This window comes from Zeus faber (genome assembly GCF_960531495.2).
Source record: "Zeus faber genome assembly, chromosome: 14".
NCBI lineage: Eukaryota > Metazoa > Chordata > Actinopteri > Zeiformes > Zeidae > Zeus > Zeus faber.
In genome coordinates this window covers 18,761,958-18,788,259 of record NC_137200.1, presented here as the reverse complement: position 1 = coordinate 18,788,259, position 26,302 = coordinate 18,761,958, and the positions used below count along the sequence as shown (strand labels likewise).

Here is a 26,302-nt window from a genome sequence, read left to right as displayed (position 1 = left end):
AATGAGATAGTCGCCGAGGCCTCATTTTTGATTTTCTAGTTGGCAACATAATTCAATTAGTATGCAGTGCTTTCAAAAAATTGTCAAAAGTGCCATGAATTTAAAATGAGCATTGTACTAGTTAGTGTTCTTATTTTGTTTTGAGTGGAATTCAATGCATCAACTTATTCTTTCCCTAACCCTTGTTTACCTCTTTTACCCGTTGACATGACAAAATTGAATCCAACCCTTACTTTCGTCTAATTTGCTCTGCAATCTTCCTGCTCTCTCCACCAGGATCGGCCACTCCAGCCTGACAGCAGCCGTTGCGGAGGTAGAAAACTGTTGGTGAGGCGAAGCTAGACAAGATGTCACAGTTGTACTACCGGAGAACCGACAGCTCCTCGTACCGGGACCGCATCCCGCTGAGGATTGTGCGGTCGGAGTCAGAGCTTTCCCCCCAGGAGAAGGCCTACCTAGGAGCTGTGGAGAAGGGAGACTATGCTAGTGTTAAACAGGCCCTGGAGGTAGGTATGCATGGATGGATGGATGGATGGATGGCTGGAAAGATGAAGGGACTGAAGGCTTGTGTGTTTGAGATGTCTATGGAACCTATGACAATCATAAATCATTACTAATGAAGCCTGAATCGATGGTTGGATTGAAGAATGAATGGATGGACGGATGGATGGATTGATGGAAGAATGGATGAAGAGAGGGGGGCTGGGCTTTGGTGATTGAGATGTCTATGAAACTATGACAATCATATATCACCACTGTGGAAGCTTGGATGGATGGATGGATGGTTGGATGGATGGATGATGGGTGGGTGGATGGATGGATGGATGATGGGTGGGTGGATGATGGATAGAAAGAGGAAGGTACTAGGCTTGTGTGTTTGAGATGGATGGATGTATGGTTGGATGTATGGGGATAGATGGATGGCTGTATGGATGGATGGATTGATGGATGTAAGGATGGATGGTTGGATAGAATGTTGGCTAGAGGGTGTTAATGAACGGGACGGACAGATGGACGGATGGATAAAGTTTCTGCGCCTCCAGACGGTTTAATGGCGTGATGGAGGATGGATTTCCGATTTCCTCAGGAGGCCGAGATCTACTTTAAGATCAACATCAACTGCATCGACCCCTTGGGCCGGACGGCTCTCCTGATCGCCATCGAGAACGAGAACCTGGAGATCATCGAGCTGCTGCTGAGTTTCAACGTGTACGTCGGGGATGCTCTGCTCCACGCCATCCGCAAGGAGGTGGTGGGAGCGGTGGAGCTGCTGCTGAACCACAAGAAGCCCAGCGGCGGCATGCAGGTAGGACGGGAACAGTTGGACACACAGGATGGTGCAGGTGCTGGTGGATGTATGGGGGCTTCGCATGATCTGGAAAACAAGAAATTGAATCACATTTTCGACAATCTGATTTAATCTTTTTTTTTTTTTGGTCTAATCTAATCTAAATACATATATTTGAAATGACATAATGTCAACAGACCTCTGTAGCAAGACTTTATGTGAAGCTCCTATGCTTAGTCTTAATTTTAAATGGATATGACCTAGTATTTCATCTTTCTGTCATGTTTCCATATTGTTCAAAGAACTAACTGTGTGTGATAGATTCACACGATTGTACACAATGCAAGGTATAATTCAAGTGTCCAAAATAATACCCTGGTACAGTTGGCAACCACAATAGCTGGCATATTCTGCTGTAATAAATTCCCAGTATCCATTCCATCCAGCTGGTGCAAATTTGCTCTGTGATTATGCACATCTCGATGAATGTCATTCCAATGTGGCAGCCAATGAAATCACCTTTACTAAATAAATCCCAAAGCAACATCGAGAGTCTCAGAGATGCACCTCAATCCATATTTATTTCGCGAGGAGATAATATTGCTGTAGAATAAATTAATATTGAAAATAGCAACACAATTCGGCAAAAGCATGGCTGTTGCCGAATTGTGTTGCTGTACAGTAAGTATGTAGCCACCTGAAAGTCGTTGAAAATATGACCCACAAAAATACAACTTAGGGGCTGAACCTTCAAGTATAGTCGATTTTATGCAAAAGAATATAAAAATATAGCTGCAGGCAACAATACACAAGTTCCAGTTTAGTCGTGTTGGGTGAGTTTTACAGTTTCCCGGGTTCTCTGAAATGCAGGACGATTTTCAGAGTTTACTTGAACGCAGCATGGTCTGTCGTCTCCTGGTTGCTTGTCACGCGGAGCAACCGCTATGCGGTCTACACAGCTACTACTCATCATCGCATCATCGCACATTACAGTTTTTTTCGAGGGACGCTCAGACAACATTTAGAGGCAAAGTAATGTGGACCACGGATTTATAATATCAATCTAACAGATCTACTCTGATCCATCTTCCTATGGAGAGTGGGATTGAAGCGATCAAAGTTATCAAATCGATTAATTAATTCACATTAATAACGTTAATCATTTATTATGTTGATGTCAGCACATTCACTATCAATGAATCTCTTTTCATATACGTAAAATTCTCTTCTTTTTTTTTACCTGTAGTGTAAGACGCTTGGCATACAACACAACCTCAGCCTGCAATGCAACTGTTTATGAATTCTCTAATCATCAAGAACGGCTGCAATAACTCTGTCCTGTGGACGACCTATGTATAGGATGACAAGAGCACAGCTTTTTGTTGCACAGAACCACCACCAATCCCCCTGTTTGGAGAACCATCTTCCCATGTTTTGGTCTTTAAACAAGTAATTATCATTACTGCTCCAAGAGGAGAGAATCCCCACGGGTGAGACAAATAAACATAGAAACAAACAACAACATGTACGTGAAAAAATGTAAATATAGAAACATCAGACGACAACATGTATCGACAAAACAGAGTTAATTAAGCCCAGGAAAACTGGAACAGCGGTAAATGTGGGAGGAAAGGAGAGGGATGGAACCAGGAGGATATTCAGGGGTTTGTTTAAAGCAGGGGCTGGTGGTATGTGTGCGCCTGTGATGACCGTGTGTGTGTGTGTGTGTGTGTGTGTGTGTGTGTGTCAGTGTGTGTGTGTGTGTGTGATGTGTCCACCGGTGAGTGCACAAGAGTAGTACCAATTAATTCTAGTGTAGGAGGTCTGTATTATATTGTACCGCCTCGACGCAGCAGAAAAGGCTCCGAATCCACCCGAGTCCCGCCACCGTATCGACACCCCACGACTGCAGGAAAGCCCCGAGCACCCCGCCCTGCAGCCACAGAAGACCCCCCGGCCCCCAGCCCAGAGAAGCATTAACCAGTCCCGGGGGGCTGGAGGAGATCCTGCGGCCCTATAGCGCGCACATACAGTACAACCCACCCCCACGTGCAGGCTTAAGACACACCCACAGGCGCAGAACCCGGCCGCGGAGGCCAAGCACTGATGTCAGGCCCGGAGCAGGACGGGGTGCCGGCAGACTGACACCCTAGGCAAAGGTGAGGCCCACCACCGGCCAGGTGTCCCACCCGGTTACAAGCCCCTAGCACACACACACACATAGCTGAGTGCGCTTGCCGCAGGACACCGGGATGGCCCCGAACCCGCACCCACGATGGCGAGCGGCCTCCAAGGGGACCTGGAAAGCACCCGGAGGTCGGAAACCACCCGGCACCAGGCGCAAGCCGCCAGGACCTGAACCCGGCAGTCAGGGGGAGTACAACCAGCATCAACGCCGATCAGCCAGATCGACGCTGGGGGGCAGTAGGCTGGGAAGTGGCCACGCGGTAGGTGTGCAGAATCAGACGGCATGAAAGTAGTCACCTCTGGTATTGCGGGAAGGATGAGAACAAAACGTGGTTATCCAGGAATCCCATTGAACATTTTGTGTTGGGTGATATGTGCTCTCTGCAAAATCTTATACTGGATGAGTTGCATTTTGGAATTGCGGGTCATAGATATCAACGTCTTGCAGAAGTTGACATCATTGGAAACAGAAAGATCTCTTTCCCATTCCATGGCTGGTGAAGACAAAATGTCTTGATTTTAATAGAGGTTTGTATATTCTGGAAAAGGGATTTTTTTTTTTTATTGTCTGTACGAGTAAGATGTTCAATCATCAGAGGTAGTTGTAGGATGTTGTTCCTTAATTAGATTTTAACTTTTAGAGACTGCTGCAGTTGAAGTAATTGAAGGAAGCTGTGGCCACAGATATTATACCTTTGGATTAAGGTTGGGAAAGATATAAGGGAATTGTCTTCAAAAATGTGTTCCAGATGAGTAATTCCTTGTCTTTTCCAAGACCTGAACACTATTGTTTTGTTTTTGACCGTAAGACCTGGGTTGTGCCAGATTGGAGTGAATTTGTTCGGAGATGGAGTGTGACCACTGAGTTTGTTGAATCTCCACCAGGCTGACAGAGCCGTTGCGACGAATGGGTTTTAAAAGCAATTATGTTTCCTTATCGATTCGGTCAGAGATGGGAGATCAGGTATTGATCAAACCTGACATTCTGTTTGTTCAATGTCTTGCCATCCATGGCCCGGTAGTTGCTCTGGTTGTGACCATTTAATTATAAATTAAAGATGTTTTTTCCTAATTAGTAGTACCTGAAGTTTGGGGCTGCTAGGCCTCCACAGGCTTCTTCTGTAGTGTTGCTAGTTTAATTCTCCGGTTCTTGTGTTTCCAGTGGAATTTATTGATCGTAGCGTCCAGAGAATTAACGCAATTTACAGTTGGTTGGACTGGGGCCATTGAAAATATGTAATCTATTTTTGGTAGTATATTAATTTTCGCTGCTGTTATCCCGCCAGTTAGTGAGATGGGTAGGTCGTTCCATCGAGTGAGGTCGTCTTTGATGGATTCGAGCAATGGGGGAAACTATTCTGACTGGTGGAGATATCAATACCAAGGTGTCTAATGTTGCCCGTTGTGATGGTTAAGGGAGGTTTCTGGGTTACTGCGTTCCAGTCTTCCCCACTGAGCGGTAAGACCGTGGTTTTAGTCCAATTTATTTAATAGTCTGAGATCGCTGAACATTTGGGTTTAAGATCGAACACTTCCGGTTGGGATGATGTCGGGTTACGTAAATATAATTCCGTAAATTTAATTGTGAGTATTCTTTTTAGTCATTCTCACTTCGCAAACACTATATAAAGGGAGTTTTCACTCTCATTCAGGGGAACATGATAAATGTCCAGCTGAGCAAAAATGCTTGCCCGCCGTGGCGGGGGGGGCGCATGGTGAGCCGCTCTGCCCCTGTGGCTGGTTGCTGTGGGTTGGGTGCCTCCGGGTACAGTGAGGAGGAGGCACAATTTGAATCTGGGGTGGGGTCCGTGTGGCCGCTGCCTGACCTCCTGCACCCCTGCGTTGATCTGGTTGTGCTTCGCCCAGTGCCAGAACTTAAACTCAGTGCATACACCACACAATAGGACAAGGGTTTGCAGGACGGGTGGGTTGCGAGCTATCCCCTGCCAAGGGGGGTAACTGTAATATTATTAGTGACATTTCATTGGTCATTTTATTACTGTAATGCATTACATTACGTGACGGGGACACAAAGCAGAAAAGAAGGTGGCGATGCGGAGATGTAGAACACTGCAAAACCTAGACGCGTTAATCCGGCGGCCTCTAGACCACTCCGGGAGGAGAATGCGTGTACGCATTCGGTGTCAAGTGGGCTTTAGAACAGTGTTTCTCAAATGGGGGTACGTGTGCCCCTAGTGGCGCTGCAGCTGTACTGCAGGGTGTACTCTGACAATTAAAAACGCACGACGTACAACGCACTTACAGCACATCATTTATGTTAATTATCTTTTTTTTCTTCCAATGCCAGTGAAGGGGGTACTCAGCTGAAAAAAATATTATACTGGAGGTACAATACTAAAAATCCACTGCTCTAGAATATATTGTCTTTGACGCCTGTACACAACATGTTTCATTTATTGCATTTATGGTTTTGCGAGCAATGTGTCAGGGTTAAAGGCCATGTGATTAAAGTCAAGGAGAGCATAACAGGTTAATGGAAACATTTTACAGCCATTGCTGAGCCGCGCCAAAGGTTAGCAGGTTAGGCCATACTGCTATTCATTGAGTCCGATCGCATTACGTGCCATCCATAGCCCGGAGCGTCGCGATATGGCGAAATCTCTGGGAATGCTCAAGGTAAACCGCATTACCCTGAATAGATTATCCCTCATCGCCGTCCCCTTCCCCCTCCTCCCTACAGTCGTTTATCAGATTCCTCCAAGGGCCGGGCAAAAAAAATGCTGCTTAGGCCCCGTAGCGATTTGTCCAAGACGTCTCGTGCTCACGATAGGTTGACGGAGCTCGGCTTCCTTCCTCCGGCTTTTTATCTTCCTCCCAGCACAGACTGCAGGTATATTCAGGAAGAATAGGACATGAAAAAAAAAACTCTGATTTTGCGATTATAATTACTTTTTTTGTGATTGAGTGCATCGCATTCTCGTTGGTTTCGCGGCGACATTTTTGAAGATGAGAATGTCACCGCTTATAAGTGACAACCTCCTGTGTACAGATGGGTGTACCGCTTTATTGATCGATGAATCGGTCAAGGGACAGTTTTTCTTCCTTGGGCTTCCCACTGCCCAAAGTCTCTCACACTCTCACTCTCACGCACACTCTCACACGTTCTAATAGAGTGCACCGCAGCTGGCCTTTGTTCACCACAAAGGAGCAAATGATGGAAGCGTCATCGGCGGAGCACGGGAAAGACTGCCTCTTGGCTTTCGGCTCGGATATAAAGCAGAGGAACCGGGGACGTAAAACGGGAAGAAAATAAATGAGTGATAAACGGAAGGGTGACGGGGGACACGAAGCAGAAAAGAAGGCAGCGAGGGAGAGATAAAGAAGGAGGCAGACAGCAGAGGGATCAAATGGCTTCGGCTGGTCGCGGGGACAGGGTTGTGGTTTAGGTTTGATCCGTCGTGGAAATTCTAACCCGCCAGGATAGGGGCGTAAAACAGATTCTTCTTTATTGAGCCCAGGGGCGGTGTCTACACCACCAGGTTCTGATATTTCTTTGCGGTCACCAACAAAGGAGTCAGCATATAGACAAGCATAGCATAACGCATAAATACATTGAATGGCTATTTTTTTAAGTTCCAGCTAAACAAATACAGAATAAATATTTAAAAAAATTGTTTTTTTTTTAACAAAGTAATCTTACGGATTACCACTATAAGGTGGAAAAAAATGACAAAATGACAAATAACCTCTTGAATCCTGAACTTGAGCTTGAACTCTTATAGGGTTCAACGCATCCTGTCATCTCTGAATTTGACATACAGAGATCGAAGGGAGACTGAGGGACAAAACACATCAGAGACATCCTCTCTGGAGTCAAGCTGCCCTATCCGGGGGTGGGGAACGATTGGCCAAAATTTGGCTCCTTGCACTGAAAAGGCAATGCTCAGCGGGGGTTAAATAAAGACAATCGTATAACACCTCATGATAGCACTTTCGGTGACCCCCTCCGGTCGCAGTCCGACTTAAAAGATCTCGTCGCTCAGACATTTGCCTTTAAGGGAAATTTTTATCGTACAGTCGTAGTCGGTCATTTTCCACCGCACAGCCCTCCGCCATCCATATCAGCTGACATCTTTACTCTTCACCTTAATGGGCCGGTAAGCGGGCGCTCCTCCATCGCCGCACGAAAGGTTGTGAGAATAGATCACCGTGGCAGTGCCGAGCTCATTGATTCTATTAAAAGGCTTTCTGGAAAAGAAGCATCTCATCTGTTTACGCCGGCTGCTCCGAAGATGTACGTCGCAAGACGATCATTTCCCCCTTAATAGTCTCGAAAAGACTCGGGCCTGATTTGTTTTGTGCGTTAAACTTCATATGCGATCCTCCGGGTCAGGTGAAGCACTTTCATGGGCATTTAGTGGAGGACGGCGCCCTGTAAATCACACGGGGAAGTCGTTTCGTCTTTTTTTACTGCGTAGGCTTTCATTAACCCTTTCCTGTCCAGCTATTTATTCCTTACTGTTTGTGTTTTCCGAGGGCTTTTGATGCCCTTTCCGTGTTGCTTTTTTTTTTTTTTTTTTTTCAACATGCTACATCCCTTGAGCAACTTTGGCGCGTGAGAAGCACAGGTGAGATCCAAAGAGGAGGCTCGGACAGAAGAGAAGGAACGGGGAAACGGCACCGCGCCCTCCTCCGTATGCAAATTTCTATTCACCCCCTCTCGCTCTCGACGAGCGTAACACCACTGATACACGTTGCTCGGGTGAGTGGGCCGTAATTGTGTTTGAATTCCCCTCCGTTATCTTAAGTCGGTATCTCAGCTCCGTGCCTGCACACCGGCCGCAGCTGTTTGATGTGGGTTATTTGATGTCCCTCTTCCTCCTCCTTCTTTACATTTTTTATTTTTTATTTTTTTACCTTTATCCTGTATATTTTTATATATATCACTATTTCTGTTTTGTATTTTGTATTGTTGTTTTTTGTATTTTTTTGGCTATTTGTATGCCATATATTTGACAATTGTCGGTGTTATTATTGTTTTTATTCTCCATTTTATTCTCTATTTGTTTTCGACTGCTTAGGACTGTTTGATTCCTTTGGTTAAGTTGCGGTAAAAGAGAGGTAAACTCCACCACCAGCCTCAGATCTTTCCTCCGACGGCTCTCCACATTCTCACCCCTGTTCTCCCTGTTTCTATGATCAGATTGAAAAAAAAAAAGTCCTATTCACATTCAAATTCATTCAATTAAAAAGAGCGTAGACAAGGCCATCTTATTCCGTATGTAGCCCACAGCCCGGCACACAGTGTTTCTGACCGACTGACAAGGGAATAGTGAGGGGGCTTAGCTGGAGTGGATGATAAGAGGGCTGTGTGGAATGGGTTTATTTCAACGGATAATGACTCCCAGTGAAATGTATGAAATATGGATTTCCTTTTCTTTTTAAAGAAACCACACAGTAGCCCGTGTGGTTGCCCTAGGCCGCCCTAAATGTTTTTCAATTGATGGATTGATGGCGGCTGGCGCACGACAGCCATGGAGGACGTCAAGTCTCCCTATTATTTGGGCAATTCCTGATACCTTCTCGAAGGCATCTTGTCGAAGGGCTTAAGGACGGATGGCCTGTGATCCAGCTCATTCCATTCATGGGCACCCCTGAGGTAATAAGGTAGCGTTGGCCCGTGCATGTCTCCAGCCAAAGCAATTACCTCTTATGCTCTGTAAGCAGGTGAGGTAAAACCCGGCAGCACCCAAATCATTTGAGTTTGATGAACGGGTCCTATTGTGTTGGCCAGAGAAGTCAGAGATCCGGCCCCCCAGCAGGTTTATCCAGGCCCCGAGATGTTTTGGGCGGAATGGGAAAAAAAAAGAAAGTACTTTTTTTTTTTAAATTGCATCAAGTTATTATCAACTATGTGTAATGAGCAAAGTAAGAGGTTTCTATGATAGGATAAATTAATTAAACCTAGCACTACGAACCATTTTGATCCGGAAGAAGTAGGAAAAACAGTGACTTATTGCACTGACAATTGTGTTACACTAGCATCGGAAAAATTAGGTTGACAAGGAATTTAAGGTATTTCAAGGAACATGGTGTAAGGTATTGTTGGTGGTGAAACTTTAGAAATGGGATGAAACCCAGCAGGTTTGAGGTGTAAAGTGTGTTGGAGAAATTAACAGCACCGGTCAAGCAGGCATTTTTTCCAGAGCTCCGATTTTTACTGGTAGCCAAGAAAAATCACAAAGGGTTTCACAACAACTACAATAATGTAGCGGGCTGGTGGACAACAAAAGCAGTGTTGCAGGTGCAGCAGATTCCTGCGGCAGTGGAGACACCCGACCTGACCCTGGCTCTCTAACACCCAAACCTGCTTTCCCACCTGGCATATATCCCCACGGTCCCTACCAACACCATGCAGTGAAGGGCACCTGGACACCCACACCCTACGTTTAGAACATAATTACAATCTGATGTTTACATATACACAATACACATGACTATAGCCTAATACAGATTCAATAAAATGCATCATAAACTGAAGAAATACCAAACAAAAGCCAAACTCAACAAAACCCCTCTACCCACTCTCCTCTCTTCCTTGACTACTTGGTTCAGCCTAACAAGGTAATCGTCATCGGCTGGAGCACTGCGGCTGCATTCTCACGGGTGCACTCCATGAAAACACACCCCTGGGAGTAGGCCTCAAAGAGAAAGTGATTAGTTCCTATTAATCATTCAGTTTTTATGGTGTGGATGCATCTTTGACTGTCACTGAGGAGTTTGTAGCGCTGGTGCCAATGACAGACACTACCACGGCGAACGACGTGCTCGCCAGCCTTGTCGGTGACAAGACTGGAGGTGGCTGGAGTCACACAGTCAGTGTGGCAACTGACGGCACACCATCAATGGTCGCGAAAAAGGCAGGTGTGGTTGTGAAGCTCAGAGAGAAGGTTCAGGCTGTTAATCCACAGCAAGTGCTCTGAGACTTTCCCTGTATATTGTTTCACTGTAAACCTTATGCAGCAAGAGGGTTCCGGGTACCCTGTGCCAAGCACACTCGGCTACGTGGGTGGACACTCGGGGCTTGTGGCCTGGTGGGGCATCTGGCAGGTTGCGCTACGATATAATTCCAAACTCATAAACCAGAACTAGGTTATTGGGACAAGTCCTGTGCACCCACCGGTGGACACAAACAAACAGGTGGACCCATCACAGGCACACACACACCACCAGCACCTGCTTTGAACACACCCCCAACACCCTCCTGGTTACATCCCTCTCCTTTTCTCCCTCATTTACTGCCATAACTATGACAGAAAGAGGCCACGTGCCAAATTGCTGTTCCAATTTTTTTGGACTGAATTAACTCAGTTTTGTCGATACATGTTTCCAGTACATTTTTCCAGGTTAGTTCTATGTTCTGATTTAGTTCTATGTTTATTTGTCTCACCCTTGGTGATTCGCTCCTCTTGGAGTAGTGATTACTTGTTTAGAGACCAAAACATGGTTCTCCAAAGAGGGGGGTTGGTGGCAGCTCTGTACAACAAAAAGCTGTGCTCTTGTCATCCCGCAGGTCGTCCACAGGACAGAGTTATTGTCAGCGGTTCTTGACGATTTAAGAATGAATCAAGCGTTGCATTGCAGATTGAGAAGTTGAACTGTACTTGCAGACTAACTCTGTCCTAGATGCAAGGCACAAATACTCTGTGTTGTATAACCAGCATGCTGACAGCACAGGTTTAAAAAAAAAAAAAAGTGTACTATGACAGCATTGGCTATTTCCAAATGAAATTGGCCCCGTGGGAGACGCAGCTATCCCAGCATAACCCAGTCCACTTCCCCTGTCTAAAATGTCTACCTGTCGATGATGAGAGTATGGATACGTACAAGAATGTGCTGTCCAGACTTATATGCGAGTTTAACAATCGATTCACTGTCGTCACTCAGCTGGAGAAGGGCTTTGCGCTTTTTTGCTCTCCGTTCACCATCAACGCATCAGAGGTTCCAGAAGAACTCCCAGTGGAGCTGATCGAACTGCAGTGTAGCGCACTGTTGAAGGATACATTTTCATCTGTTGGCTCGGAATCCTTCTATCAATGCCTTGTCCCAAATTACACAAAGATGACGGCCTTTGCAGCAAAGATATTTTGTCTGTCTGGTACAACATATCTATGCGAGCAGTCGGGCTGACACACGGACGAAAATCGCAAAGGCGGAAACTTGTCCCCGATGTGTCAGGTGTCACATGTGTCAACCAGCCAGTGAAAATGTAAGTAGCCTCTTCCTTTTCCACACTCAATTGCACTTATATTGCAGGCCATTAAACCCATTGGCAAAACCACTCACTCACTCATTCCTCTCTGCCTCTCCCGTCTTATTTTTTCCCACCCGACTATAGTGCACTGGATTCCAAAGTTACTGATCACAGGGCAGCTGGATTAACCACGGTATCCGAATCAGCTATTCTGGACAAATATGTATAATTAAAGATTCAACTCAGATATTCAAACCCAATATGTCATTATTGTTTTGTTGATAGTTGTATTAAATGCTTTCTGTGGTACTTATGATAGGCTATTGGGTACACTTCTCTCTTCTACTTTTTGTAATTTTACATTGTAGTGTTTTCATGTGCCAGCAAGCTATTTCTATTTGATTGGTGCAGCTGTCCTGGACAGACATTTAGCATTTCATAGCTATAACCTACATTCTTTCAAATCTATCATTAATGAATAACACAGATATTCAAACACAATCTGTAATTATTGTTAATAGTCGTATGAATAGGAAACGTGCTTTCTGTGGCACTTATGATCGGCTATTCATTGCACTTCTCCATTCTACTTCAAATGTATTCTTGTCATTATGTTGCATAGGAAAATGCTTTCTGTTCGACTTCTATCTGTTGTAGTTCTCTTTTCTGCATTATGTAATTTTACATTGTGTGCTTCTTCTTTATGTGCCAACAATCCAATTTCTCATTGATTGGTATGAGTAGGCCTTCCTGAATGACATTAAATAATAAATACACAAGTTGCCTAAATATCCATGTGTTGAGTCAAATTGATTTTAGCAAAGGATATTCTGGCCCCCTTGAGGTCTCATTTGAACAAATCCAGCTCAATGAGTCCGACACTCCTGGTGTACTGTAGGCAGTGCACAGTACATGGCTTTTGGCAGAAGCGCCCGTGTCCATCTAATTGACAGCAATGTATGTTTTTCAGAGGCACGCTGTACAAACTGTTTTTTTCTTCGTTTTCGATGGCAGGTTCCCCCTATCTTATTGGACAAGCAGTTCTCCGACTTCACTCCTGACATCACCCCCATCATCCTGGCGGCTCACACCAACAACTATGAAATCATCAAGCTCCTGGTGCAGAAGGGTGTCTCTGTGCCGCAGCCGCACGAGGTGGGTAAAGATATGTCAAGCATGATGTCATACTGTATCTATGATGTGCATTTGCATAAATACACACAAGTACTGTGTTTAATGCCAGTGCAGGGTTATGAATAATGGGGATTTAATGAACTTGCCCAGGTACAACATCCCATGCCCGGCCTTAATGAATAGTTGGGTTGGTTAATATCCATCAACACACAATTACAACATTAATTGATTCACAAGATATTTCCAAATGAAAAGCCATTGAAACGGCCAATGTATTTCACATTTATTTTAGTGTTTCTATTTTCTAGTCAGCGAACCTTCACATATTCCATTTCCCTTCTAGTGCACAAAACAAAATGATTATCCTTCCGGTACAAAGTTGATTATTCACAGGAAACCCTCATTTATATTCTGTTATAACAATGATAATAAGGTTCATTTGCAGTGCTTTACATTAATAGAAGGCAATCACATAGCAGCGATAAAAGCAAAGCAAACAGGCAAAATGCATGTAATAAAATAGGTGAATACTATACTGTACTCATTTGAACTGATTTGGGTCATCAATTTAGACATGTGAAGGATCACAAACATTGTTCGTGATTGTGATTCTTTATACGTTCGGCTCCTTTTTCGTGACGAACCATGGAGATCCAATTTCCTTTTTCAAGCGCGACCAAGCCAAGAAGGCAACAAAAAAACAAAAACGTCAATGAAAGTCTCATTAACGTACATATAACCATACAATGAAATGCTATACAATATATAGAAATATCTTGCATGGCATTTACACACCAACAGAGGCCATGCAGTCTAAAAAGAACATCCAGACTCTAAGCTGAGCACTAAGTAGTGGCAGCACCTCTAGGTGGAGAGCAAGGTAACACTTGTCAACCAATGTTGACACTCAACTCTATCAACAGGTGTCTGTGGCCATGCATTAAAATCACAGAATCCAACCTTGGATTGTAATGGAGGCATGGCCCAGGTGTTAACTACTGACTGACTGACATGACACAGGCGACACTGTTGAGATCTCCGGGAAGTGAGCTCCAAAACCACACCTGCAATTACCGCTTTTCGCCATAGGTGCCGCCAAAAACTACGGAACTCTTCGAGATTTGCACTTTATGTATCAACGAAACGCTTAGAATTAACTTGTCTGCACATTGGAGACTCCCTAAATCTTTGTCATTTGGATGCAATTAGCTTTGGGGACCACCCTTCCATATAGTTCCCGAACCACACCAAACCCATACCGATACCGTCTTTGCCAGTCCGATACCTTGGATATGCCACACATTGGACAACCGAAACAAAGCGTTACCAAGCGCAATGCAGGGTTTGTTGTGTTTTCTCAGTTGTGGGCTCCCAGATAAAAGAACACCACCCTTTCCCAGCTCAGCCAAACACCCGGGGGGGGTTTAAAAGTGACACTCTGCTCGGCTGTTGTTTGGTCGCTGCGAGTTTCAAACAGGGAGGGGATTACAAAGGTGGCATTTCAACACCGCAGGTACGCTGCAACTGTGTGGAGTGTGTGTCGAGTTCCGACGTGGACAGCCTGCGGCACTCCCGCTCGCGGCTCAACATCTACCGGGCGCTATCCAGTCCCTCGCTGATTGCCCTGTCCAGCGAGGACCCGTTCCTCACCGCATTCAGGCTCAGCTGGGAGCTGCAGGAGCTCAGCAAGGTGGGTGCAGGTAAACGGTCCAAACAATTCCATCGTCATAGGTCGATCCATTTGGGTAGCGGTGAGGCAGAATTAAAGTTGGTAGCTTCTGAAGTGCCGGAATTGCATTAACGGGAAAGAAATCCAAGTGTTAAAGCATGTGTTTGTGGCAGGTCTTTTTTCTACGAGCATATACCTTAGTGTGTTCCTCATCGATGTTAATCGGTCGTCGCTCCTCAGGGATCATTGTCTCTTAGCCTTTCACCGTGTCTCTCTCAGGTGGAGAATGAGTTCAAGACCGAGTACGAAGAGTTGTCTCAGCAGTGCAAGCAGTTTGCTAAGGACCTCCTGGACCAGACCCGGAGCTCCAGGGAGCTGGAGATGATCTTGAATTTCCGAGACAACATAAATCTATTGGAGGAGGAGGGCAACAACGATCTAGCCAGGCTCAAGCTAGCCATAAAGTACCACCAGAAAGAGGTAATCGAAAGCGACTGGAATTCAAACCCTCAATGGGTTTTGCGCACTTTGCCTCAGTGTTTTTAGGGGGCGGTTTCCCAGACCGGGTTTAATATAAATCGGGACTAAAATAATCCTACTTAGATTAATCCGGAATTTCAAAAAATGCCTTTCTGAGACATTGCTAAATTTAAGATGAATAAGTTCTAGACTAAGAAAAACCCAGACTAAGGTCATGAAGGACTAGTCATCCACCGTTAGGGGGTTGCTTCTGTCTATAACCACCGTTTCATCTCATCTCGGTGGTGGTGTTTCATCATCATTGAAATTCTCTGGATAATCCATCTTCTCTGTTGTCAAGGTCAACCCAAATCCATTAATCCGAAAATAAACATGCCTTTGTCCAGGTTTAATGTAAGCATTCACTTACACCTAGATTAGCTCTAACCTTCCTTCTGGAAACCAGTTTTTTGTTGTTTTTTAACCAAGACCAGTACAAGTCTGAGACTAGTTTAAACCATGACTGAGAAAGGCCATTTCAGGTAGTCCTCATTAAAAGTGTGATTCAGTCTAAGATTAGGCCCAATGTGTGTCCGCGAAACCACGCCAATATGTTGTAGTTTGGATGTTCCATCAAAGGAGTCTGTTTCAATATTTTTCCAGGGTCCGACGCTTTTATCCAGTTCACTCAGTCAACCATGTTTTCCAATCTAAAACTTGAAAAAGCTTAAAAGTGTGTTTACCATTACCGTAGACTGGCTTTGGAATCAAAAAAAAAAAAAAAAATCCCCCTTCGGAGAGTATCAAGGGGGTTAACGGGGCGGCCGTTTTTATCCTAAGGAATTGGGTTTATTTTAATTTTATTTTGGAATATAAAGATAAAACGAATCTCCCCTACAGTGTCAAAGACGGAAGAAGCTCCAGCCGTCCTCCCCGGGGCCCTCTCATTCATTCCCCTCATTAATTCATCCAGTTATCTTTAGCCACTAGCAGCGCTCGGCAGCCGATGGCGATGTACTTCTGATGGAGTCTCCGTTAACGGCTGCCCAGCAGCTTCGCCTTTCGTCTGGCTGTTGACGCCGGGGAATAAAGCAAAGCCCCGAAAAAAGTGGGCGTTTTATTTCTCAGGAAAAGAAACACCCACCGCTCTCCCTGCTCGTTCTCCCGACACTTAACGTACCAACCCCATTTGCCTCCCCCAAGATACAGCACCTCTATTGACCGGCGTCGGTCGGGTGCGCCCGCGTCGTCTCACGTCAGGCTGAGTTCGATCGGCGCTGTCATCATGACGGAGGACGGGCGGCCTGGCGACAAGCTTCAAAATTCCACCCCGCTGCCCTTTTGATGTGATCAATGCCCCGACTACTCATCCTCATCAGTAGTCGTGGCATTCAAAGTAGTGGCATTCCTGTGGACACTCCTCCCTCCAACTGATGTTGCATAAAGCGGGCATGGATGGGTGTTGGTCCTGTTTGACAGAGCTGCAGTGTGGCGGAGTTATGTCATAATGCAGCGATTCAGCTGCTTGGCTTTTACGCTGTAGAGCCAGGAACTTTTCATTACTCTGCTTCCAAGCCAGCCACACAAAAGAGGGGATCCACGGTTGCAGCCCGCAGCGTAAACATTTTAATATTTCAGTCAAATGAGTGCGAGTGTCACTCAGTCGCTCCTTTTTTTCCTTTTTTGGCTTTCGATGGTCGCGGTCAAAACCTGGCTGACATCGCATTCCAGCGACACTCGGAGGACACGCAAAAGAAAGCGCCGCTAGAGGATTTGGCACGCCGAGGGCGCTTCCCGCCGCAGGGAGAGCACGCGGCCGCCCTGGCCTCCTCATACGGGAGCTGCCGTCGCGGTCGTTCAGAGGGGTCTGACGAAAGCCGCTCCCGCATCTTGACAGAAAATCTTTGTGGCAGACGCGTGGGCTATTTACCCGGTGAGAGGCGTCGGTGGTTTAAATAGCTGCACACCCCGCCGGCTCCGAAAGGCCCTCCTGACTTCGCTGTTGTTTTGTTTACCCGGCGTTCTGTCTGTGATGCAATCGCTTCTCATCCGTTTCACTTGTGTGGATCTGAAGAATTTACCGTCGAAAAACTAATACGCGTTACTACTCCACCTCCAAAGTCCAAAGACCCAAACGTTACCATTAACTTGAAGGGAGACCCCTTCAAGGTGTGCGATACAGTATAAGGAAGACAAGGAGAGATATCTCAACGCTTAAATTCAATGCAGGGCAGTTACACACACACACACACACACACACGCACACAGACGCACACACACACACACGCGCACACACACACACACGCACACACGCACACGCACACGCACACAGTACCAATAATCCACTCTCGCCGCCCGGGAGTTTCGGCAGCGGCTTACCTTGGACTGTGTACAGAGATTAAAGTGATACAACCATTTCCAACGGTGGAGAGATCTCAGCTGAAAGAGGCAGAGTGGAGTTGCCGGACGCGGTAATCAATTTTTATATACTGCAGATTAACGGCGCCTCCCGGTGAGAGGGGATAAAAACTTTTTTTGTGCCATAATGTCTGAGTTTAAGTTATAGAACTGAAAAAATTAATTATAGCAATACTATTTCGTGTAACGGAATGAAACCCCTTATTATTTTATATTCACATATCTGGGTTGTTTTTTTTTGCCAATTACACTGAAATTTCCCATGGGAATGGTCAGTCAACGGCAATCTGTAGCACAGGGAGCTTTGGGGAAATGATAATCTTGCACTAAAATCCTCCACCATTCCACTCCATTCTTTTTTAAGACGAACTAGAGAGTCAACAACAAGCGCCGCCCCCCCGCCGCAGATGCAAATGAGATACTTATAGGAGTTTAGGAGGCGAAAACTTTAAATGAGAAAGTGTTTACCAGCAAAGCATCTGTAACTGCTATGCACCCAGTTTGTTGAATGTATGAATAAAAACCTGAAACGTAGGCCTCCTCTGCGAGGGTCCCACCGGGGTACGGTGGCAATTTCGTACAACGCGGCTGCCCAAATTTCACGGAAACCTCGCGTGGTTCCTCTCATAAGCGCAAGATATTTTATAAGCCGGCGCGCCAGTTGTTTCGCTCACAGTTTTTGGGAGGACTTATTCCTCGGGTCGCTGATGTCACCGCCCCTTCTTCATAATGCAGATGTGTATTATTACACTGTTACAGGATTTATATAATAATAGCTGCATCCAATGAACAACAAAATACAATTGAGTCGTTGCAATTATTTGTACGACAGTTAAACGTCAATTAAAATGTCATGGTCGTGACAGCCCTAGTTCCTGAACAGGTACCAATGTGATAAAAACTAAGTATTCTTGAAGAGTCAGACCCAGATGTTACTGTAAATTCAGATATGCACGGAACAGGAGCGGCCTACTTCCCTTTCTGTTTCAACAAATTGTCCTACTTGTCCTGCTAATCATGCTCCTTTTAATACTCCACTTTATTTCCAAGCAGCAGCGAGCAAGTAGTCGGGTTTTAGAATTAGGAACCGACTCATCGTCGTCCGCTACGTTGCCATGGTAACAGGGTTTGGACCTGTTGAGTTGGCATCAAGCTGTGGCAGTAAGCTTTTTGTGACATTCTGTCTCTGATGTTAGGGCTCAGAGCTCTATTTCACAGCGTAGTGCTATGTGCGAATGTGTGAGTGAGTGTGTGTGTGTGTGTGTGTGTGTGTGTGTGTGTCCAATCTGTGTCACCAGATCTCTGTCTCTGTATTCATCCTTTTATAGCAGCTTCAACAATACGGTTGTACCATTCCTACAGTGTACTATACAGTTATGCGGTTTACTTTCATCATCATCGTTTTTTTTTCCCGGTATAACTGTTTTCCAACACACAACAGATTCAGATGAATCCCATTATTATAATAACGGGCAAATTTTTTGTTTGTTCCAAAATGATGGTCGATACTAAAATGTTGGAATCATACAGTATATGGGATCATGTTTGGTGGTGGTGTAGGTTTCATTTGAACATTGGGGGGGAAACATTAAAGCAACACTATGTAATTTTTGTTTACCTTAAAATAGCCTCAGAATCATTTTTATGGTACACTGACTTAATATATAGAGAGTGGCAATTATTTTATTCCCACCCACCCCTAAACGCCTGCTCTTGCACTGGCTTACTTTGGTGTTCAGGTACGAAATTCCGGGACAAGTGCGTTCTTCGGACGGCCCTTCTGTGTCCCTGCCCCGCGCCGGAGAGTCCCTGTTCAGGGGCCAGTGGGGCAGGTGTTATTCTTGTGCTTTTGAAAATAGATTGACAGTCAATAGTGTGAATTTGCAAACTACTGTTGAAAAGTATAGTCAGACAGTTACCGGAGAGAAGTGTAGAAGAAATTCTTCTGCAATGATTGGTGAGGTTAATCTGCCCGCTACACGAAAACAAAACTGAGAATGTTCAAGATTATTTATTCTGCAGAATGAAGAGAAAGGTTAAGTGCTGCTCCAAAGCAGTGTTCAGACCACTCTAATCTTATTTCTGATGAAGAGGGCTTTATACAACAACAGAGGGTGTGGCATGGGTCAGAAGTCATTTACAAGTCTGTGTCCCTCAACTGTCTCCCTGGATGCCAAACTCAAACAGCCAATTCACAGGAACTTGTAAATGACCTGGCAGACGCGGATCACAATCCCTTACAATGCACCTCCAGGCTTCCCTGGGGTGATTCTTCATCTCCTTACAAGGTAAAAAGGGTCAAATGTGATCTGGTTCTTCCATGTTAGAATTGACATTGTAGAGAGAAAGAACATTTCTCTTTACATTGGGAAAGTTGGGAGTGGGGGTTCCTGGGAAAACCGAGACAATGTTTTAAAAAAAAACTCCCCCTCTGGAGGTGGAGGCCTTTGTCCTCAGTCAAAGTAAATGATCGTAAGCATTTTTCTCTCACAGAAGACAATATTTCTACATTATAAGAGTTTTTGAGAAAAAAATGTCCTAATATTGGACCGCCTCCCTTATTGTTCCTCTATGGTTGTCAACCTGCCTGCGTGCGCACGGCACCAGAGAAGAGGAGGAGGAGACACTGTGCAGCTGCCGACTGAGATCACAACACTGTGTGTGTGTGTGTGTGTGTGTGTGTGTGTGTGTGTGTGTGTGTGTGTGTGCGTGCGTGCGTGCGTGTGTGAGTGGCAGGGATAATTACGTTTTCCACAAAAGATTCAATGGTTGTGTGAGCGCATTATTCATATTTTGGCAGTAAAAAAAAAGACCCCATTGCTGAAGAAAAAGGACCCGTCCTTGTCGGAGGCATTGTTGCATCTACGGGTAACGTTAAAGCCGTTTTGTCCTGTGCTTCTTTCATGTTTTTATTGGGGGGGATAAATACACGTGTTCTCAATAGTGAGAGGGACTTATCCCCTGCTACGCCCTATGCATGGGATGGTTAATAACTGGACAGTATCTTCTTTTTACTCGAGTCAGGCAGAACTCAACACCCTCTTATCGTCTATATTCTCTCACCCGATCCAGTTTGTAGCTCAACCCAACTGCCAGCAGCTCTTGGCTTCCCGGTGGTACGATGAGTTTCCCGGCTGGAGGCGGCGCCACTGGGCGGGCAAGCTCATCACCTGCGTCTTCATCGGCCTCCTCTTCCCCGTCTTCGCCTTCTGCTACCTCGTGGCCCCGAAGAGCCACTACGGCCTCTTCATCCGCAAGCCCTTCATCAAGTTCATCTGTCACACGGCCTCCTACCTGACCTTTCTCTTCCTGCTGCTCCTCGCCTCCCAGCACATCGTCACCACAGAGCCGGACCGGCAGGGCCCGGCACCCACCACTGTGGAGTGGATGATTCTGCCCTGGGTGCTGGGTGGGTGAAGGGAACGCTGGCACTGATTGATGTAATTGCAGGGGTGGAGGAGACGTGGAGAAGAGTGTGAGACGAAGGGTTGGATGGATACCGGTGGATAGATAATTGGATTCAAGAATGTGTAGATGGATGGATGGATGGATGGTTGGATGGATGAATGAATAGATGGGTTAGGGGGAGGGTTAGCTTTTGGATGAACTTGATTGAGTTGAAGGATGTTTAGATAAACAATGAAATCATGGAGGATGATGGATGTGGATGGATGGAAGGATGTGTAATGTGATGTACAATTGACTGGATGGATGGATGGATGGATCATGGATGGATGGATAGACGGACGGGTAGATCGATGGCTAAGTGGATACCTGATGAAATTAAAGAATTCATGTGGAATAATAAAGTGCAGGCAGGAGAAATCTTAAAAGCACACTGACTCGAACTTCGAAGCACTGTTTGTAGCTCACACAAACTCCTTGCGTCCAGGGTTCGTTTGGGCGGAAATCAAGCAGATGTGGGACGGCGGCTTGCAGGACTACATCCACGACTGGTGGAACCTGATGGACTTTGTCATGAACTCGCTCTACCTGGCCACAATTTCCCTCAAGATTGTAGCCTACACCAAGGTAACACGTTAGTCCCTCAAGATGGGCCGCCATTCTCGAGATGGTAAAACCAAAGCCCGATCTGGCTCCAAGTACGTTGTGCCTTTTTCCTCACTTTCGCGCCCATTCCTTTCTCTCTTTGGCCTTGTCGTGACGTTCAGTACAGCGGCTGTAAACCCAGGAACCAGTGGGAGATGTGGCACCCGACGCTGGTGGCGGAGGCAGTGTTTGCCATCGCCAATATCTTCAGCTCCCTGCGCCTCATCTCCTTGTTTACAGCCAACTCTCACTTGGGACCGTTGCAGATCTCCCTCGGCAGGATGATGCTGGACATCCTCAAATTCCTCTTCATCTACTGCCTGGTGAATATATTCCACCGTCACGATACGCGTACGCAACATAATCTGTCCTGCTTATTCCTCCTTTTTGGTATCTTTCACTCAGGTTCTGTTGGCTTTCGCTAATGGGCTGAACCAGCTCTACTTCTACTATGAGACCAAGGCCTCTGATGAGAGGGGCAAATGCAAAGGCATCCGCTGTGTTGAGCAGAACAACGCTTTCTCCACGTGAGTGTGTGTCTGTCTGTGTGTTTGTAATTTTGTTTTCAACTATGGAACAAGTTGAAAACAAAAGTTGAAGTTGTTTGTTTTTTGTACGTGACGACCGAACAACAGACACCCTAAACGCAGAGTCTCTTCTGTTTACCATGAGTTTTTCTGCCTACCTGTCCTCTCCTCCTCAGGCTGTTTGAGACTTTGCAGTCACTCTTCTGGTCCATTTTCGGTCTGATCAGCCTGTACGTGACCAACGTGGATGCCGACCACCAGTTCACAGAGTTTGTCGGGGCCACCATGTTTGGCACCTACAACATCATCTCCCTCGTCGTGCTCCTCAACATGCTCATCGCCATGATGAATAATTCCTACCAGCACATTGCTGTAAGCACAGTTTTTTTTTTTTTGTTCATTCCCAAAAGGAGAAGGGCTAGGTGGTCTGTGTCTTTATTAAGACTCAGGACACTCAGAGAAAGCTCTGGGATGCAATCCAAGGCCAGTAAAGTCTCATGTGTCTCCTAAGCAGCGGGTTTATTTGCTCTGTTTTCTCCGGGCACTTGCAGTTATTATCTGGTGGACGTATTTGTGTGAATATTTAGCTTGGCAATCGTTAAAAACAAGCTGTTCATGATCGTGATTCCAGGACCACGCAGACATCGAGTGGAAGTTTGCCAGGACCAAGCTGTGGATGAGTTACTTTGAGGAGGGAGGCACCCTGCCCGCCCCGTTCAACATCGTCCCCAGCCCCAAATCCGCCTGGCACCTCATGTGCTGGATCAAAATGCAGGTGTGCAAGAGGACGCATTCTATGCGGCGAGAAACCTTTGGGACCATTGGTGTAAGTAAAGGTGTCTTTCAAGTTTACGCATGTATGCATATGCATATGCATTTTTCAACAACACAATGGCGGTAATAAAAAAACAACAACAAATGAACATAATAATAATACATGTAGCGGCAGGCAGCAACACACAGGGTCCAGTTCAGTCGTGTTAGGTACGTATTACAGTTTTCCGAGTTTCCGTAATGCCGGACTACCCAAATTCAGCCCGATTTTGACCCGATTTTAGTGTAAACTTTATTTCACCTCACCTTACGTTGCCACTGCGTGGTAGCAGACGGCCAAATGATGGAATAATCCATCGAATAATACATTTCGCCAAGCGTCGCGTTCCGCCATCTTTGTTTACAATTGCTCCCACGCGCCCACAATTAACCTAATGCACCACGTTGTAAAATATTAGGGTCAGCAGTTCTCGCGGAACACTGTGCTTGGCGAAATTACTCATAGGATGGATTATTTAAACATTTGGCTGTCTGCTACTGCGCAGAGGAAACCTAAGGAATTAAGGTTTACCCCTTCAATTTTGCAACATTAATTTATACCGTGGGCACGGTGTTACAGGGAAAGGCTTATGGTTCAAAACTGTGGTTGCTTCATACCACGGTATACCTTAAAACGGTATGCAGTTACCTCCCTAATTACGATCGTTCCTGGATCATGAAATGTAGGCAACAAAAGGAAAGGGACGTTTCCTCCCAAGGTTCTTCGAACTTCCTGCGGTGCAAAGACACCTTCTGTGACTGATTATAGTTTTCGGGGTTTCGTGGCAAACAAACGCAGCGCATGGTTACAGTTTTCCGAATGAAGTTAAGTTCCATTAAACGCAGCATCGGCTCAGGTTGTCTGTCTACGCGCAGCAAACGCTATGCAGTCCACAGGGCGCAAGTCATTTTTTGGCCAAGCTTTTCCTTTCGAGGCTCGCACTGATATAAGTCCGGGTGGCGATGTCACAAAGCGCCCCGGCTGCTCAAACGAACCAAGTCGCTCCAACGTTTTTCTACTTTTGGTCAAATTGCAAAAGATTTTTCACAAATTTCTGCTCCAAATGTACACCGATATTGATAAAACTTGAACAACAAGACGATAAAACTCGCACAACAAGACCTCAGCCATGTCCGTGCATACTGAAAAATGCCAAGAAGATTAATAATAATAATAAAAGTCCGAGCAATAACAATAGGGTTCCACAAGGAGGTTCAAAGATGTCGGTCGGGGTCGGACGGTTAGGAACCTGGGCGTCCGCTGTGTGACCTCCGGGTTCCCAACCGCGACAGCAGCATTGATAGTGGAGCTGTCAATATCTATAGTGAGCGTCTCGAGAGAATCCATCCAGGTTCAAAATAAAAATACAACTGGAAGTTGTATTCAAGCAGATTCCAGATTTCTACGACCTCATGGGATTTTCACGGAGAATCAACCCCCTCCTCGGCGACGGGATCGTATCTCATGTGGCCATCAAACGTCATTAGATCTCAGCGTGAAACCCTGTGGTGCGTAATGAGGCGGCACTCCATCATGGTCAACTTCAGTTGTTATTGCAGAAATTGGATTTTAATTAGATCCTCACCCAAATCTCATAACCGGGTGAAGGTGACGGGATTTCACTTTGGAGAAACGGTGCAAAACACTTTTTGAAGCATTTGCTCAGTGCTTACCGTCCATGTTGCTCTTTTTTTATTTTTGTGCACTGACACTGCGCCGGGCCCCATGCTGTGAAAGTCACAGCGGGCAAAGTTCGATGCCAAAGTGTCGCCCTGTGAGAGGCCATTACAAAAATGCACGCACTCGTCGGGTCTTCATTTGTGATTCCTGACTCCCCCACTCTTCTCTCTCACCCTCCCCGTCTCCTTGTCCGTCCCTTCCTGTCGACAGAGGCGCGCGGCCGAGAACCTGAGGACAAATCATCAGTATCAGGTGAACGTCCTCTCCTCATCGCTCCACCTCCTCTTTCCATTTACCTATGTCTACTTTCAAAATTTGGGTTAGACAGTACGATATCGTCAGTGCCCTGTGCGTTTTGCTTCAACCGACCGGTCGTCCTCGCTGTACTTCTACCGATAGGGTGGATTTTCTATATGCTCTTTCATTTTTTTCCATTACCGTGGCAGGAGGTACTGAGGAACCTGGTCAAGCGCTATGTAGCGGCCATGATCCGAGACGCCAAAACGGAGGAGGGTCTGACTGAGGAGAACTTCAAGGTAGTGTCCGACCAGTATTTCATGTTCTGTAGGACGTTTGAGAGTCGAATCCCGTTTAGTTTTTACATACAGTTTTTAGAATTGTCCCTTTAGGTTTCTTATTATTTTAGATACGACGGAGAATAGGGGTTGTAATCACGTTGTAATGTTGGAATTATGGCTTAAATCCTTTACTGCAAATATAAGTATTTGTGTAGGACCGTGTATTTCATTTTTGGACATGGCCTTTTTAATTTTTCTGATCCTTTTTAATTTTTTCTTTTTTTTTCATTATTAAAAAGTTGATCTTTTTTCTGTTATCTTCGGTTATATCTGGTGTTTATCATAAGGTTTTGTGTATGTTGGCAGATTTTTATTGATATGTCTTTATTGCGTATAGTAAACTGTTTTAATTAACGGTGTATGTTTTCCATTTTCCATTTTTTCTTTTATTCTTTCATATCTTTTTTGTTTTGCCTTGTTACTATTTTGTCTGACCGTGTTCTTGTGAGCTTCTGAACATTGCAATTTCCCCTCTGGGATGAACACAGTACCTATTTATCTGTCCATCCACAGAACCTCGATCATTAAAAAGGCGTAGATATTCCTAGTTGAGACGCAGTATTTGGTATCCATCTAACTCTTCAGCACTTTTGCTGTCCTAGGAGCTGAAACAAGACATCTCCAGTTTCCGTTACGAGGTGATGGGCATGATGAAGACAGGAAAGCCTTCCCTGCTGGGGGCTAAGTCCAGCGGGAGCGTCGGGGTAGGGGAGTCGGCTCTGGCCTACCCCAACGCTTCGCTCAAGGTCTCGGCTGCTCCGCCCCGCGTCCAGGCCAAGAGCAAGCTCAGCCTGTTCACCGTCACAACGTCCATCCTCAAGCGGGGCGGCGCCACGGCGTCGCCGCGGCCGCCGGACGCCTTCGGCAGCCTGGCCAACGGGCTGGTGCTCCTGCACGCCGACGAGAGCTCCGGCCAAACGGCGAGCCAGAGGAGGAGCGTGGCCCGAGAAGCCAGTGACGCTGGGCCGTTTCAGAAGCACCACTGGGCCGGGGGCGCCTCCGGGAACATGTACCCTTTGTCCGAGGAGGCGGAGGAGTCCGGCGGCTCGGACGCCGAGGAACACGCCAAGCGGCGAGGGGAGGCGAGGGGTAGCGGCGAAGAGAGTGAGAACGGACAGAAGGGTGAGGACGTTTCCAGAGGAGAGTCGGTGACGATGACAAATTTGGCGGACGAGGACGAGGATGGGGAAAAGGAATTACACGAAGAGGAAAGAGAGAGTCTTCTCGGCAGCGGGACAGTAGCGGATGGATTTACAGCCGGCACACCTAGGGAGGACACCTAG

At 46.0% G+C, this 26,302-nt stretch overlaps 1 protein-coding gene across 1 annotated transcript; it reads left to right on the top strand.

Moving 5' to 3' along the window:
* Nucleotides 1–347: 347 nt before the first annotated feature.
* On the top strand, nt 348–26,302 carry LOC307239917 (short transient receptor potential channel 4-like; the record flags this gene model as incomplete). The annotated part of the gene is made up of 14 exons (XM_080013494.1): nt 348–506; nt 1,088–1,306; nt 12,705–12,845; nt 14,338–14,514; nt 14,773–14,973; nt 20,443–20,779; nt 21,263–21,402; nt 21,543–21,743; nt 21,826–21,947; nt 22,124–22,319; nt 22,579–22,773; nt 24,652–24,693; nt 24,888–24,977; nt 25,622–26,302. The coding sequence occupies 14 exons, from the start codon at nt 348–350 to the stop codon at nt 26,300–26,302; spliced, it is 2,901 nt and encodes a 966-aa protein (XP_079869620.1).